This window comes from Macaca nemestrina, chromosome 17 (assembly GCF_043159975.1).
Source record: "Macaca nemestrina isolate mMacNem1 chromosome 17, mMacNem.hap1, whole genome shotgun sequence".
NCBI classification, from domain to species: domain Eukaryota; kingdom Metazoa; phylum Chordata; class Mammalia; order Primates; family Cercopithecidae; genus Macaca; species Macaca nemestrina.
Window position 1 is genome coordinate 39,509,719 of NC_092141.1, and position 16,948 is coordinate 39,526,666.

The 16,948-nt window shown below is 42.6% G+C and overlaps 1 protein-coding gene and 1 long non-coding RNA gene across 10 annotated transcripts in view; one reads left to right on the forward strand and one right to left on the reverse strand.

Moving 5' to 3' along the window:
- LOC105485205 (uncharacterized) overlaps positions 1-2,522 on the reverse strand; it is a 36,715-nt gene extending 34,193 nt beyond the window's left edge. For both annotated transcript variants that reach the window (XR_011615589.1, XR_003018824.2), the window contains exons 1-2: positions 2,388-2,522; positions 50-153 (exon numbers count right to left, since the gene is read on the reverse strand). This is a non-coding gene — a long non-coding RNA (uncharacterized lncRNA). The remainder of the gene's footprint in view (positions 1-49; positions 154-2,387) is intronic.
- Positions 1,587-16,948, forward strand: part of LOC105485209 (neurofibromin 1) — a 291,308-nt gene continuing 275,946 nt past the window's right edge. For 3 of the 8 annotated variants that reach the window (XM_011747434.3, XM_024793921.2, XM_011747437.3), the window contains exon 1: positions 1,829-2,030. In XM_011747434.3, coding sequence (XP_011745736.2) covers positions 1,971-2,030 — 60 coding nt within the window. In that variant the 5' untranslated portion in view covers positions 1,829-1,970. Of the gene's footprint in view, positions 2,031-16,948 lie in introns of all 8 variants that reach the window. The other 5 variants (XM_011747438.3, XM_011747439.3, XM_011747440.3 and 2 more) reach the window with 4 other exon arrangements.

Genomic DNA, 16,948 nt, shown 5'->3' on the forward strand with positions numbered 1-16,948 from the left:
ACAAAAAAAAAAAAAAAAAAAAAATTAGCCAAAGCAGGGTGGCACTCACCTGTAGTCCCAGCTATTCAGGAGTTTGAGGTGGGAGGATCACTTCAGCCCAGGAGTCTCGGCTGATTGAGCCACTGCACTCCACTGCAGAGTGAGACCTTGTCTCTGAAAAACAAAAACATTTGCCTAGGTAAAATGTATCTAGGAAGACAAATTTTAAAATTACTCATTCCAGGCCAGGCGCAGTGGCTCACACCTGTAATCCTAGTACTTTGCGAGGCTGAGGCGGGCGGATCACAAGGTCAGGAGTTCAAGACCAGCCTGGCCAATACAGTGAAACCCCGTCTCTACTAAAAATACAAAAATTAGCCAGGCGCGGTGGCGAGTGCCTGTAGTCCCAGCTACTAGGGTGGCTGAGGCAGAAGAATCACTTGAACCCGGGAGGCGGAGGTTGCAGTGAGCCGAGTGCACCTCTGCACTCCAGCCTGGGTGACAGGGTGAGACTCTTGTCTTAAAAAAAAAAATTACTCATTCCAAAGTCCAATGTCAGACATAGATAGATTATCCGTTGTTTTGGATGTAATCCTCTTCCTGGAAAACTGGCACAACCAATTACACATGAAATCCTTTCAACTCTGGTATTGGAGGCATAGGGAAGGACTTTGTTTTAGGAGAGCCATAGTCTGCCTCTATTGTCCTTGGAGTTAAACCACGTAGGTTTATATACTGACTCTGCCACCTGTCAACTCTGTGACCTTGGGCAAATCAAGGGTCTGAGAAGTGCAGGCTCCCAGCATTCCCATGGGGGTGGGGAACGTGACCTATTCATCAGTTAGATGAGGATAATGATATGTATTGAAAAGATTTGTTGAAATATTTAAAGACGATGAATATATTGAATTAATAATGAAAGCGAGGCCCTAAAGGTGTTTTGAGGGTGGTGAAACTTAAATCTATTATCAGCTGTGCAAAAGTTATATTAACTTTGGTGGCTATGAGTTTTGCAGAGGAAAGCTGGGCTTAAATCCCAATGCTAGACCCGGTGGCTAGACCTTGATTGCCACTGGGTCTAGCATTGGGATTTAAGCGACCTCTTAAAAAAAAAAAAAAAATCACGGAATCTCTCTTTGGCCTTCCTTTTTTGTTTCTCAGCAGTCTACAAAGCTAAGAAGAACCTGAAAATCGGAGGGTGTGTACTTTATTTTTTCTGAGAACTTACGGCTGAGAGCACAGCCTCCCCAGGAGATTAGCGGCAGAGATCCGCGCGCCCGGAGAAAGGCTAGCCCCAGGGCGCCCTAACTTCCAACTCCGGGAACAATCCAAACCCGGAGGCCGGCGGGGGAGGGGACAGCCCTAGGGGGCGGTGGGGATGGGAGCAGATGCTCCGGGGTCAGCTCTGGCACTCGCCGGCTGAGCCCAGTGCCAGTCTAGGTGAGCCCCACGGCGGTGAGGGACGCTCGCCAGGCGGCCCAGAGGAGTTAGATGACGTCACCTCCAGGAGGACTCGCTTTTTCATTAATGAAACCGGCCGGCGCGGGCGCATGCGCGGCAGGCCCCCTTCCCTCTCGCTTCCCCCTCCCCTTTCCCAGCCGCGCTCTCAATCTCTAGCTCGCTCGCGCTCCCTCTCCCCGGGCCGTGGAAAGGATCCCACTTCCGGTGGGGTGTCATGGCGGCGTCTCGGACTGTGATGGCTGTGGGGAGACGGCGCTAGTGGGGAAAGCGACCAAGAGGCCCCCTCCCCTCCCCGGGTCCCCTTCCCCTATCCCCCTTCCCCCAGCCTCCGTGCCAACGCCCCCTTTCCCTGTCCCCCTCCCGCTCGGCGCTGACCCCCCATCCCCACCCCCGTGGGAACGCTGGGAGCCTGCACTCCTCAGACCCTCTCCTCGCCTCTTCCCTCACCTCAGCCTCCGCTCCCCGCCCTCTTCCCGGCCCAGGGCGCCGGCCCACCCTTCCCTCCGCCGCCCCCCGGCCGCGGGGAGGACATGGCCGCGCACAGGCCGGTGGAATGGGTCCAGGCCGTGGTCAGCCGCTTCGACGAGCAGGTAACGGGCCCGTGGCGGGCGGGAGGTGGGAGCGGAGTGGGGATGGGGACAGAGTGGGTGAGGGGAGGTAGGAGCGGCCGCCTCCCCCGCGGCTGCCTCTGGCTCTGGAGGAAAGGAAGGGAAGAAAAGGGAAGGGGGGATAAGTGGGGGTGGCCAAGGCGGGAGGTGAGGGGTAGGAGGGGACAGCTGGGAGCTTGGGCTCCCTTTCCCTCCTAAGTCGGGGGGTGGGGCCTTGTCCCTGACCAGCCTCCGACCCTCCGTACCCTTTATCCCAGCCCTTCCGCTTGGGAATGGGGATGAGTGACCTGGGGGCCCCTTTAGGGGCGCGCCATCTGGATTTAATAATTACCCCCTTACTTTTGTTTTTGAGCAGAGGTGGGTAACGTTTAGGGGTTCTTTCTTCCTCTTCCCTCCGTGACCCTCCTAACTGGGGACGAGCGAACCCTAAGGCCTGTCTTATGTACCCACAATAGGAGAACGATAACATTCCGCCCCTCCCCCAGTTTCTTCAGCTTCCTCTCCTGGAGGGGGAAGAGCAGAAGAAAGCAAGGAAGGCACAGGTTTTCTTACTTTCTGCTCCATCGTCTCATCCTGCCCCGAGAGCTTCAAGTGCACACTCACTGCACATCTTTGTGATGCCCCAAAACGTCGTCCCCCATATCCTGATGACACAGACTGCCTTTTTTTTTTTTTTTTATTGCCGTTTGCAGTGGAAACCGTGTTTCTGAAATATCTTCCCCTTCCTTGATAATTGTAGTCTCTCCCCCCGCCTTTTTTTTTTTTGCCAGCGGTCTGAGGATGTGATGTATTCTCGAGTGAGGATGTTGGGGAGTAAGGGGAGAAGGGTGAAAGGAAAGTGAGAAACTGCTTCTGAGCCACCAACAACACAGAGCAAAGCCAGCTGGGATATGGTCCTGGAGCAGATCATTCTGCTAGTGTTTGTGGTTGTTTTTGACTCTCTCCTCCTGGTTGACAAGAGAACTTTCATTGAGAATATTTGGGATGAAAAAAAAAGTTTTGTGGCTTGAGGAGGTGACTTTTTATCGCCTGAGTTTCACACAATAAATCCTGGGGCTGATTAGAATGAATGCACGCAGCATAGCCTTTTGTCATTGGAAATTAGTTTAACTTTGTGTTGCTGTAGGTAGTTGGGGATGGTTTAAGGGATACTTTCTGCAGCTGTGGTTGCAATGGGCTTCCTGTGATGGGGGAATTGTTTAAGATTGAGTCAATCTATTTTGTTTACTGGATATAATGGTAAAACATTGTGGGAGTTGAAGGGGTGGGGGAAGAGCTCTTCCCTTATTTGATCCATAAACATTTCTTTACGGCACTCAAAGTGTTTCAGACCTACCTGGAAAATATCTGGGAATAGGCAGAGGAAGTTGAGAAGAAGCTATGTAGATAAAATAGAATTATGAAGCTGTCAGAGACTTGAAGGAATTGTTTTATCCATTCGTATGCTTCCAGACCCAAAGGCATCTAAACCAAACTATACTAATCCATCTGTGGTTTAATGTTACTGCATATAAAATACTGCATTATTGATAGAGTGTTAGATTTAAAACTTGGTAGAAAAGACTCTGTTCTTTTAAGAAAGGATTTAAAAGGCACATAGAAGAACCCCAAAGCTGACCCTTGCGGACAGCAGAATCTGGATGTAGGAATTTGAAGGATTCATGCCGCAATTCTCCTTAAATTTTAAAAATTAAAAAATTTTTTCAGTTTTTTCTTAGTTTTATTTTTTTACTTCTTACCTGTTCATCTCTAGGCTTATTTACCATATTGGAAAAAGATATTTTAAAGAGGAACGATTTTGGACTGGGCACGGTGGCTCATGCCTGTAATCCCAGCACTTTGGGAGGCCGAGGCAGGTCGATCACCTGAGGTCAGGAGTTCGAGACTAGCCTGACTAACAGTGAAACCTCGTCTCTACTACAAAAATTAGCCTGGTGTGGTTGTGGGCGCCTGTAATCCCAACTACTCAGGAGGCTGAGGCAGGAGAATCACTTGAACCCAGGAGATGGAGGTTGCAGTGAGCCGAGATCATGCCACTGCACTCTAGCCTGGGCAACAGAGGAAGACTCTTGTCTCAAAAAAAAAAGGAGTGATTTTGATTATATGCCCATTAATGCAAGAAAGTGTTTCTCCTTCTGTCCCTAGTGTTAAAAGACCTTAAGGCTTCATTGTTATGCATATTGTGGAATCAAACTCACCACCATCTGTTAAAAATTAAGGACATAAGTTTTTAAAACAGCATTTTTCTGCATTCCTTATGTTGTAATTAAGAGAAAGATACATAGCAGAGATTATTCCTCACTTTTTTTTTTTTAAATTGAGACAAGGTCTCACTTTTTTGCCCAGGCTGGAGTGCAGTAGCTTGATGTCAGTTCATTGCACCCCTGCTTCCCGCATTCAAGTGATTCTCCTGCTTCAATCTCCCAAGTAGCTGGGATTACAGGTGTGCACCATCATGCCCGGCTAATTTTTGTATTTTTAGTAGAGACGGGATTTCACCATATTGGTCAGGCTGATCTCGAACTCCTGACCTCAGGTGATCTGCCCGCCTTGGCCTCTTGAAGTGCTGGGATTATAGGCGTGAGCCACTGTGCCTGGCCTGTTCCTCACGTTTTTCTCTTAGAAAGTTAGTCTCTGACCTTGAGATACAAAAATGTAAGGGTTTTCAGTGTTTAACATAAGGTACTTACATATATTAATTTATTATAGAAGTGATAAATGTTGAATTCATATTAGAGTTCATCTTAAGGTTGAAAATGTCCTTTAGTCAGAAAACTGAGGCATAGGGAGGTTAAGCGACATAAATGTATTAACAAGAGCTTCAGTATGAAAAGTAGTGAATGCTTGACCGTCAGGGAGATACTTTTCCTAAGTATCCCACAGAATTTGTTCTAATCCATTAAATAGAAGAGTTTTTTTTTTTTAATTTTTGAGACGGAGTTTCACGCTTCTTGCCCAGGCTGGAGTGCAATCATGCGACCTTGGCTTACTGCAACCTCTGCCTCCTGGGTTCAAATGATTCTCCTGCCTCAGACTCCCAAGTGGCTGGGATTACAGGCGCTGGCCACTACTCCTGGATAATACTTGTATTTTTAGTAGAGTTATGAGATTACAGGCGTGAGCCATCGCTTACATTTTTATTGAGGGGAGAAAAAGCCCTGCATGTACTGAGAGATATTTGTATAAGAATCTTAATAGTTGGCCGGGCGCGGTGGCTCACACCTGTAATCCCAGCACTTTAGGAGGCTGAGGTGGGCGGATCACGAGGTCAGGAGATTGAGACCATCCTGGCTAACACAGTGAAACCCCGTCTCTCCTAAAAATACAAAAATTATCTGGGCGTGGTGGCGGGCGCCTGTAGTCCTAGCTACTCGGGAGGCTGAGGCAGGAGAATGGCCTGAACCCGGGAGGTGGAGCTTGCAGTGGACTGAGATGGCACCACTGCACTCCAGCCTGGGCGACAGAGCGAGACTCCGTCTCAAAAAAAAACAACAAAAAAGAATCTTAATAGTTTCAACTGTTAATAAAACTTTTGAATTTTGGATTATGTTATCTGTACTTTGCTCTACTGGGCCCAGGGGAAGTTAAGCTTCTCCTTCTTATTACAGCTAAGAGTTTGCATGTTGGACCACTTACGCCCCCAGGGAGCATGTGCGTGTCAGAAGATGGCAACTCTGTTTATGATTGCTGTTTTGGTTGGATTTCTAATATTTGGTGTGATTAAAGCAGAAATGCATTTTTAGCCACTGCTGATTACAGACATATTGCACTCTGATGGGTATTGCTTAGCAACTTAGTGCAGTAGACTCAGTTAAAAGAAGTGGATGTGTGCCATATTGACATTTTGAGCTCACATTCTTGTGGGTAATATAAAATTCCTTAACCTGATAATATTGCAGCTAAACCTAGTATTTAGGGTCTAACTTGAATGAGTATTACCAATTTTAGAAGTAATCACCTCCTTGGTTAGGGAAATGACAGTTGCAAAGGTGGACAGCCAGAAAGCTGAATGTTATCAGTTACATCTTATGTCTCTCCTTAACCTGCCTTTATGGTGCCAGATAGCAAGTTTCTAATTGAAACTGACAAATTGTATGTGTGTAGCTTTTTTTTTTTTTTTCCCCTTGAGATGGAGTTTTGCTTTTGTCTCCCAGGCCAGAGTGCAATGGCGAGTTCTCAGCTCACTGCAACCTCTGCCTCCCTGGTTCAAGCCATTCTCCTGCCTCAGCCTCCCGAGAAGCTGGGAGCTACCACACCTGGCTAATTTTTGTATTTTTAGCAGAGACGGAGTTTCACCATGTTGGTCAGGCTGGTCTCGAACTCCTGACTTAAGGTGATCTACCTGCCTTGGCCTCCCAAAGTGCTGGGATTACAGGTGTGAGCCACTGCGCCTGGCCAGGTGTGTAGCTTTTAATTGTGGTTCATTAACCCGGTTTCTAAGCAAATTAGAACCTTCTGTGTATCTCACCTAGTTCTGTATGGCCCACTGGTCCCTGTAGAGCTTTATTTCTGAAAGGAAGTATGGGAAAACTATGGATATTTGAGCTTGAAAAAGAAGTCCATCCCAAAATCATTTGTTGTAAATATGATTATTTAAGGCAATTATATTTTCCATATCTGATCAAGCAAAAGCAGTATATAAAAGCCAAAAAAAAAAAAAACAACCATTTAAATAATATGTTACAGAATAAACTCTGATTTTAGAGGTTATAACGGCATATCTGTTCTCATACATTGAGTGTTCATCTGAAAGTACTTTGAATATGTGGTGAGAGGTTCACAGTATAAAATGATTGGCAAGTATCTTCGAAATTACAAACCACATACTAATTAGACAAATAGATTTGCAAAACTTTGAAGCTTTTTGGATTTAAAAAATATCTCCTAGCTTCATTCTTCAAGCCTGGTCTGTAATTTTTATAAGGCCTTATAATAGCTGAAAATGAGTACTAATTTGTTTTTTGTTTTTTTTTTTTTTTGAGACGGAGTCTCGCTCTGTCGCCCAGGCTGGAGTGCAGTGGCCGGATCTCAGCTCACTGCAAGCTCCGCCTCCCGGATTCAGGCCCTTCTCCTGCCTCAGCCTCCCGAGTAGCTGGGGCTACAGGCACCCGCCACCTCGCCTGGCTAGTTTTTTGTATTTTTTTTTTAGTAGAGATGGGGTTTCACTGTGTTAGCCAGGATGGTCTGGATCTCCTGACCTCGTGATCCGCCCGTCTCGGCCCCCCAAAGTGCTGGGATTACAGGCTTGAGCCACCGCGCCCAGCCATGAAAATGAGTACTCTTTTATGGTGAGGAATATTTTATGGTGAGTGAGAAATAATGCTTATTCTTCCAATTTTAGTATATGTGGTGCTGAAGCGAGCACAATAATGCTTATTCTTTACTTTGGAATTTTTTTTTTTTTTTTTTTTTTTTTTGAGATGGAGTCTTGCTCTGTCGCCCAGGTTGGAGTGCAGTGGCGTGATCTCAGCTCACTGCAACGTCCGTCTCCTGGGTTCAAGCGATTCCCCTGCCTCAGGTTCCCAAGTAACTGTGACTACAGGCGCGTGCCACCACGCCCAGCTAATTTTTTATTTTTAGTAGAGACGGGGTTTCACCTTGTTAGCCAGGATGGGTCTCAATTTCTTGACGTCGTGATCCGCCTGCCTTGACCTCCCAAAGTGCTGGGATTACAGGCATGAGCCATCGTGCCCGGCCTAGAATTCATCCTTTAAAAAAATTTCTTCCAACTGTTCCTCAGTTCTCTGCACCCCTTACACTTTCCACCTTATCTGTCTAGGAACTAATTTAGTCTCTATGTGGGCTTCTTTCTTTTTCACTTTTCAGGCTAAGATTTCCTTTCTCTTGGAAATCAGACGTTTACTTGGTCCTGCAGCTCTCTCTGTGGACCAGCCTTTTTTGTTGTTGCCAGATACCCGCCTCTACTGTTTATCCACCCATTTCCTTTATAACTCTGAAAAGTAGCTCCTGCTTCTGCTTTCCTTCTTGATTGCTGTTTTCTTGAAAGTGATTCCTTATGGCAAAACATAGTGGTCTTTGCTTAGTTGTAATGCCACTGTGATGTTCCAGTACCCACTGGAAACCAATCTCTTCTAGTTCCCAAGACACAATACCTTTCTGCTGAATTGGAGTTCCTTAGTGGTGGTCTTAGTTTTGTTCTGTTATTCACTGCCTTTGTCCCTATCCTAGCCATTAGCTTTCCTATAGATCCTTGATTTCCTCATCTATTGAAAAAGAAGTGGCTAGAAAATCTTTTAGATTCTTTCAAGTTTAAATATTCTGTGACTTAAATATTCTCACAGCATGTCTCTGTGACCTAGCAGTCTACTGGGAGCTGACCCCACTTAATTTACTAAACTCTTTCCCATTATGCCTCTGCATGCACGTATGTTCCAGGCAGGTCACCTCAGTCTCTTCTATATGTATCTTGCTTCTTCCCACTTCTTGGTCTTTGTTTCTGCCAGTCCCTGTCTGAATGCTTTAATTCCTCCTTTGTGCTTTTCTAATTCCTGTCCTTCCTTCAGTGTTCAGCTCAGACTTCATTTTTTTTTTCCCCATGAGGTTGTTTCACACTAAACTCTGCTATCTCACTTCTTGGTATCCTTGTCACCTGGAGTTTTACAAACCACACAGTAAGTTTTTTTCCTTTAGGAGGGTTGGTTGAACACAGCTTGGTTTGTTTTCTTTTTTTCTTGTCTTTTTATCAAATGGAGTGTATACTTTCTGAAAAGCAATGAACCCCATTTGAATTCTCTTCTAGTCACCCCAGTGCCCAGCACAGTCTTAAGCACACAGAACATTGATGGAATGTTTTTGAAATGATTCCTGGTTGAAGGGTAGACTGGCTAAATAAAAAAAAAAAGTACTTTTGGCTTTGTTTTACTGAATTTTACTTCCGTGTTTGTAATAGCCTAGGTTTGATAAGTGATATTTTAACTAGCAATGAGTAAGAAAATTAGCATAAAGAAGGAATTTATACATATTTTTATTTCCTCCCATAGAGCAAACATGTTTTTTGTATCAAGTTTCAGATCTGATCAACTACTTTTGTAATTTTGGATTTGTCACTTACTGTTAGGACATTTTGCAGTAGTCTGATAGGATATGAATGTGAAGCACTTTGAAAAGTCTAAAATTTTTCTAATATAGGATTTATATGTTTTCTTTATAGCTGATTACTTTTTTTTTTTGTGACAGAGTCTTGCTGTGTCGCCCAGGCTAGAGTGCAGTGTAGCTTATTACTGATTATTGTGTTTTCACTAAATAAGGGAGCGTAGGCCGGGTGTGGTAGCTTATGCTTGTAATCCCAGCACTTTGGAAGGCCCAGGTGGGAGGATTGCTTGAGGCCTTGAGTTCAAGACCAGGCTGGGCAACATAGTGGGATGCTGTTTCTAAAAAATATTAGTTGGGTGTGGTGGCATGTGCCTGTAGTCTCAGCTACTCAGGAGGCTGAGGCAGGAGGATCACTTGAACCCAGGAGTTCAATGATACAGTGAGCCATGATTGTGCCACTGTACTCCAGCTTGGGTGAGACCCTGTTGGAGGGTCTGTCTTCCAAAAAAAGTGTGAGACCTCAAGAGTGAGACCCTGTCTTCCAAAAAAAAAAAAAAAAAAGGGAGCGTGACTAGTCTCTAGATATTCCTTTGTATGTACCTTGGCCAATATATACCTTACTTTAGTATCCATTGACAAGTTCTCTTTTTTTCTTCTTTTTTTTTTTTTTTTGAGATAGAGTCTCGCTCTGTTGCCCAGGTTGGAGTGCAGTGCCATGATCTCAGCTCATGGCAAACTCCACCTCGTGGGTTCAGGCGATTCTCATGCCTCAGCCTCCCAAGTAGCTGGCATTACAGGCATGTACCACCACACCTGGCTAACTTTTGTATTTTTAGTAGAGACAAGGTTTCGCTATGTTGGCTGGTCTCAAACTACTGACCTCAAGCGATCCGCCTGCCTCAGCCTCCCAAAGTGCTGGGATTATAGGCATAAGCTATGGCGCTGGGTTAATATTGTTACATTTTATTTTAAATGTTCCTGTTTTTTGCCCTACTCTTTTTATTTGACTTTTTAACTATTAGGAAATTAGATTCTTTTCTTAAATCTGCATTATTATTATTATTATTATTATTATTATTATTATTATTATTTTGAGACAAGGTCTCGCTTTGTCGCCCAGGGTGGAGTGTAGTGGTACAATTTTGGCTCAGTGCAACCTCTGCCTCCTGAGTTTAAGCGATTCTCCTGCTTCAGCCTCCCAAGATTACAGGCATGTACCACCACACCCAGCTGATTTTTTTTTGTATTTTTAGTAGAGGCGGGGTTTCACCATATTGGCTAGGCTGGTCTTGAACTCCTGACCTGAGGTGATCCGCCTGTCTCGGCCTCCCAAAGTGCTGGGATCACAGGCTTGAGCCACCGTGCCTGGCCCTATTTTTGTATTTTTAGTAGAGTTGGGGTTTTGCCATATTGGCCATGCTGGCCTCAAACACCTGCCTCAGCCTCCCAAAGTACTGGGATTACAGGTGTAAGCCACTGTACCTGGCCTTAAGTCTGCTTTTAAAAAATGTTTTGGCTGGGTATGGTGGCTCATGCCTATAATTCAAGCTTTTTGGGAGGCTGAGGTGGGAGGATCACTTGAGCCTCAGAGTTTGAGACCAGCCTGGGTAACAGAGTGAGACCCCATCTCTACAAAAAGTGAAAAAGAAAGAAAGAAAGAAAGAAAAAATCAGCCAGTGTGCATTGGTTAAAAGTAAAGTAAAGAAAAAGCAGACAGAGATTAGCCAGGTGTGGTAGTATATGCTACTTGGGAGGCTGAGTCAGGATTGCTTGAGCCCAGGAAATTAAGGCTGCAGTGAGCCATGATTGCACCACTACACTCTGGCCTGGGTGAGACCCTGTCTCAAAAACATTTTTTTAACATGGAGAAAGTATTTTTGTTTTTCATTTTTTATTTGAGTACAGGCCACTGCACCAACCAAAAATTTTGTCCTTAAAATTTGAGTCATATAATACAGTAGTAAGAATGCCTTATTTTTCACATCTTTGTTCGTTAAATTACTCAGATTGCTATGGGGCATTTTTGTTGTAGCTTTCAAATTTGGTGTTCTGGGGTTCTACGTAGACTATATTGCTGCATTCTAACAACATACTTTTAAGAATAAGCAGTGTATTAATTAAAAATGTGTTTTCCGCTTGTGTTCCTTAGGTCTGCGTCTATTTTGGAGGTGTGTGTATATATAAGTCAAGGGACAGGAGGTATCGGAAGGCTCTAAAGGAAGTTTAAGGAGGAGAATGTTCTGTAGAAGTGGAAGGGGAGATTTGTGGTCAGCTTAAACTGTTAAAAGGCTTGGGATCAATACCGAAGCAGAATATGAGCATCTTAATCTGTTTCTTTGCAAAGGATTGACTTGTGTTTATAAAAGCGTTGGCTTGTTTCATCTGACATCTTTTAGAATACCTCATTTTCTTGGGGGTGGGAAGGGAAAGATGAGACCATTTGTTTTGATCTTGAAGGATAGAAAAGTGGTTTTACATCATAGTGACTGTGAATTAAGTTTAAGGTTTCAACAAGTTGTAAATTTCTGTATCATACTATGTGGTAGAGCCTTCAGTAAACAGAGTACTCTCAGGTGTTTAATGCTATAGGATATGAATTATAACTGCTATTTATAGTACCCTCACTAAAGTCTCTTAAAGACGATCCATTTGATCACTTCAAATGTTATATGCTTGTGATATATGGTTGTATTCTCCACATATAACTGGTTTTTAAAAATTGTTTATTATTCATTTGTTTTAGAAGTGAGGTCTCATTTTGTTCCTCAGGCTGGAGTGCAGTGGTGTGATCATAGCTCACCATAGCCTCGAACTCCCGGGCTCAAGTGATCTCCCATCTCCTGAATATCTAGGAATATGGGTGTGCACCACCATGCCTGGCTATTATTTTAATTTTTTTTGTAGAGACGGCATCTTGTTATGTTGCCCAGGCTGGTCTCAAACTCTTGGCCTCAAGTAGTCTTCCCACCTTGGCTTCCCAAAGCACTGGAATTATAGGTGTGAACTGCTGTGCTGAGTCCTGAGTGGCTTTTGAGCCATGGACTATATCATCAAAAAAGCTTCTGTTGAGACAAAGCTTCAAGGGGAGTTCATCCCACTAAAATGAAGAATTGGCATTACATTCTAAAACTTTACATATTCTTACCATAAGTGGTACTGATTACTTTGCAGTAGCAGTAACTTGAGGTGCAAACTTCCAGATTGCATATTTTATTTAAACCATAGTCTGGCACTCATGGTTTGGCTTAGGGTTGCCACTGCAGTCCACAAGCTGTCGCCTGCTCTTATTCATATTTTATAGCTTTGAATGTCTTATTCCATTGAACTTCAGAGAACTTTTTTTTTTGAGATGGAGTTTTGCTCTTGTTGTCCAGGCTGGAGTGCAATGACGTGATCTTGGCTCACAGCAACCTCCGCCTCCCAGGTTCAAGCGATTTTCCTGCCTCAGCTTCCCGAGTAGCTGGGATGATAGGCATGTGCCACCATGCCCAGCTAATTTTGTTTTTTTAGTAGAGACAGGGTTTCACCATGTTGGTCAGGCTGGTATCGAACTCCCAACCTCAGGTGATCTGCCTGACTTGGCCTCCCAAAGTGCTGGGATTACAGGCATGAGCCACCATGCCCGGCCGAGAACTTAACTTTTTCTGATGAAATTCTTTCCTGTTCCACCTCATTCCCGTGTCCCACCCCCACCAACAGAGTGGTGTATCTAGCACAAGAGGCATGAAGTTAATTTAGTAAATAGCAGGACTGCTAGAAACTTTTAAGGATTTTATTTAACTTATTTTCAATCAAAATTTTATACTCAGATAATGACCTTTTGGGAAGTTATGTCTCTTAATGATCTCAAGTGGTGACCATTTTCTTTTGACACAGTTTCTCTTGGGTAGTTCTCATAGTAATTTGGGCATGAGAAAACTTTTACCACTTTAGACTTGTGAGGGTAGCCTACTATGTAGTAAAAGAAAAAGCTCTTGACTGTGCAATTTGCAGTGTGGTCTTGGGGAAGTCTCAACCTCTCTGAACATTAGTTTTCTATGTTTTCGTATGTAAAATGGGCATGATACTTAACCTACTTACATCATGGGCTTGTTTAATGACTTAGGTATGAATCCTACATGAAAGGAAGCTGTAAATAGTCATAAAAATGTATTAGCATCTGTGCACTATTTCTATCCATTCTTCATAATTTGGTGATTATTATTTCTATTCTACATGAGAAAAAAGTTACAGAGGCAAAACAACACATTCACAATCATATGATATCTAATTAACTGAGTTAAACTAGAGTATGGATGTCTTAATCCTTAGATCACTAACTTTCCAATAAATAGTCTTAAGTCTAAATTTTACTAACAGGTAATACAAATATGCAAAATGAGGGATGTGTGATTGCCTCTTCACTCGAAGATGATATATTATGTTTTTCCTTTTATGTTCATGTTAGAGTATCTGAATCTTTTTAAGTTGGTTATATGTTAGAAATAGACGTAAATTTAAAAATTATATCCTTGATTTCATTATGTATTCTCCTGGTCACTTTATCAAAACTTCTTCAGCTGTTAGAAGTTGTAACATTGTTTCCCTTTTATTTAGTTATATACTCTCTGTACATTCTTAAGTGACAGAATAGAATTTGTGAGAATACCAACAGAAATATACATACAGCTATAAATACGAGATTATCATTCTTTGATGTTGGTATTGCACAGTCTGTTTTCGTAAAGTTAGTTTTGTATTCTAAGAACATTTTACTTAGAGTTTGATTACATTTGATTAAACTTTGGTAGTATTTCAATGAAGATTCCTGGATGTGGTTTTTTTAATTGTTACATCTACTTTTTCAGTTTTTCTTTTTCCCTAGAACAACTCTCAAATCCTTCATCTTGTCTTTTGGAGTATTTTTTCTACTCTCCTGTCTTTATCAATGCCTTCTATTCCTGTCCCACCGTGGGTCTGGGAAAATGTTGTGCCTTTATGTTCCATGTGAATCTTCTTCCTTTTGGGTAATGAGTGAGGAGGAAAAAAAGGAAAGTATTTATTTCCCTGTTATGTTTCAGTTTTTGGCCTCTGGTAAGTGAATCTGCAGTAGGGAATGACAGTGATGGTAGGTTTTGTTTTAGTCATATATTAACAACAAAGATCAATGAAGACCTGAAGTTCTTGTTCCTCTCATGACACAAGCTGCCTTTGTGGCTCAGAATTCATAAAATTAAAAAATCTCCATATAAGGTCAAATTTTACAATTCTTAAAAATGGATTTTTTGTTTCTTTTTTATTGAGCCAGCCCTCTGGCTGAAAAAATAATTCCAGTCAGTAATTGACTAGTCACAGATTCTTAGTTAGAAGGAATCTGAGATTATTTAAGTCCTACTTGTACAGTATACCTGACAGCTGATTGTCTAATCTCTATGTGGACATTAAAAATAAAAAAAGTAGTAATTCATATCCTAGTAGTATGGAAAATGCAGCAAAATCACAAAAAGTAAATATCATTACTAATATTGTGACTCAGAACCACTGTTAAGATTTTGGTGTGTGGTTGTTGTTGTTTTTTTTTTTTTTTTTTTTTTTTTTTTTTTTTTTTTTTGACAGAGCCCCACTCTGTTGCCCAGGCTGGAGCTCAGTGGCGCAATCTCACCTCACTGCAACCTCCACTTTCCAGGTTCAAGTGATTCTTCTGCCTCAGGAGTAGCTGGAATTACAGGCACGTGCCACCACACCCAGCTAATTTGTGTGTGTGTGTGTGTGTGTGTGTATATATATATATATTTTTTTTTTTAGTAGAAATGGGGTTTCACCATGTTGACCAGAGGATGGTCTTGAACTCCTAACCTCAGGTGATCCTCCCGCCTTGGCCTCCCAAAGTGCTGGGATTACAGGCGTGAGCCACCACGCCCAGCCAGTGCATGTTATTAAATGTGCTGATTCTGAAATCAGATTGCTTAGGTTTGAATCTCTGCTCTCTGCTACTGCTTTTAGCCCTTGGACAAGTTACTTAACCTCTTCAAACTTCAGTTTATTCACTTGTAAAATAGAGTTAAAAGCACCTGTTTCATAGAGGTGGTTGTGAGATGTGATAAAGAAATGTATGTAAAGCATATGACACAGTTTCTGGCACATAGGACCTCAATAAAGGTCAGTATTATTGTTAGGGTGTTGGAATTGAATGACTTAAATTGTTTTATAATCTGTTCTTTTAATATAAACACCATATGATTACGTTTTCTTTTATATTGTTTTAAAATTTAAGGGATTATATGTAATGTTTTTTCTTTTCTTTTCTTTATTTTTTTCCTTGACCTCAAGTGATCTGTCGACGTTGGCCTCCCAAAGTGCTGGGATTACAGGCGTGAGCTGCTGTGCCTGGCAGTTTTTTCTTAATATTTAAAAAATTTTGAATTTTTTACATTGAACATATGTTTTTGTAATCAGAAAAGTAACAGTAAATGTTTCTTAAAAATGTAACTAGAATGTGTCAATGTAAGAAATTATATTCTCAATAATTTCTAGTACTGTAAGGTTAACATAAGAGCAGGATCTGAATATGAGGTGAATATAATAATAAGGTGATTAAAGTCTGAGAACTTCTTTTTTTTTTTTTTTCTCTCCTGTCATCCAGGCTGGAATGCAGTGGTGCGATCTTGCCTCACTGCAACCTCTGCCTTCCAGGTTCAAGCGATTTTCCTGCCTCAGCCTCCCGAACAGCTGGGATTACAGACGTGCATCACCATGCCCAGCTAATTTTTGTGTTTTTAGTAGAGACAAGGTTTTTCCATTTTGGCCAGGCTGGTCTCGAACTCCTGACCTCAAGTGATCCACCTACCTCGGCTTCCCAAAGTGCTGGGATTACAGGCATGAGCCACCGCATCTGGCCTCCTCTTTTTTTTTGAGACGGGGTCTTGCTTTGTCACCTAGGCTGGAGTGCAGTGCCATGAACACGGTTAACTTTGGCCTCGACCTTCTGGGCTCAAGTGATCCTTGCTCCTCAGCCTCTGGAGTAACTGGGACTACAAGTGTACACCACCATGCCCAGCTAGTTTTTGCATTTTTCTGGTAGAGACAGGGTTTCACCACGTTGCCCAGGCTGGTCTTGAACTCCTGGGCTCAAGTGAGCTGCCCACCTTGGCCTCCCAAAATGCTGGGATTATAGGCGTGAGCCACCTTACCCAGCTGAGAACTTGTTACCATACCTTTGGCCCTGTTTAGGTAAGAGGGAACTGTGAACTGCCATAAAAGAGCAGTCTGCTTGACAGGTCTTTGGATTTTACTGTTTTCAAGGATGGTTAAATGGTTGTGCCACACAAAATTTAACCATTTTCATTAAAAGACATCAGGGCAGGTCATTCTTCTTTTCTTGTGCTGTTCTAAATACTATGATAGGCAGTCTTATTTTGACCTCTGAATGACCAGGTATACTATAGCTCAAAGTAACTCTTTCCATTTGTAGACTTGTAATTGTTATAAGCTCTTCCCTTAAATTGAGCCTCATCTGTCTAAATCTGATCAGCAAACATTTAAGTGCCTTCTATTTGTTATAGATGCTGGAACATTGTAGTAAATGCTAGGGAAATAATAATAAGATGTGGCTCTTGGTTTCCAGAGATCCTAAAGCTAGTATGGGATAGATAAAATAAAATTATAGTTAATATTATGATGGATGCATAAAGTACAATGGGAGTATGTAACAGGAGCATTTGATTCAGATGGGGCAGTTTGAGAGAGAGCTTGTCAGAGAAAGTGATACCTGAAATGAGTTGTGAATCTCATAGCTGCTTATATGCCATACTAAGATGTTCAGATTCTTTTGTGAAGGCTTTGGTCATTCATTGAATGGCGTATCCTTT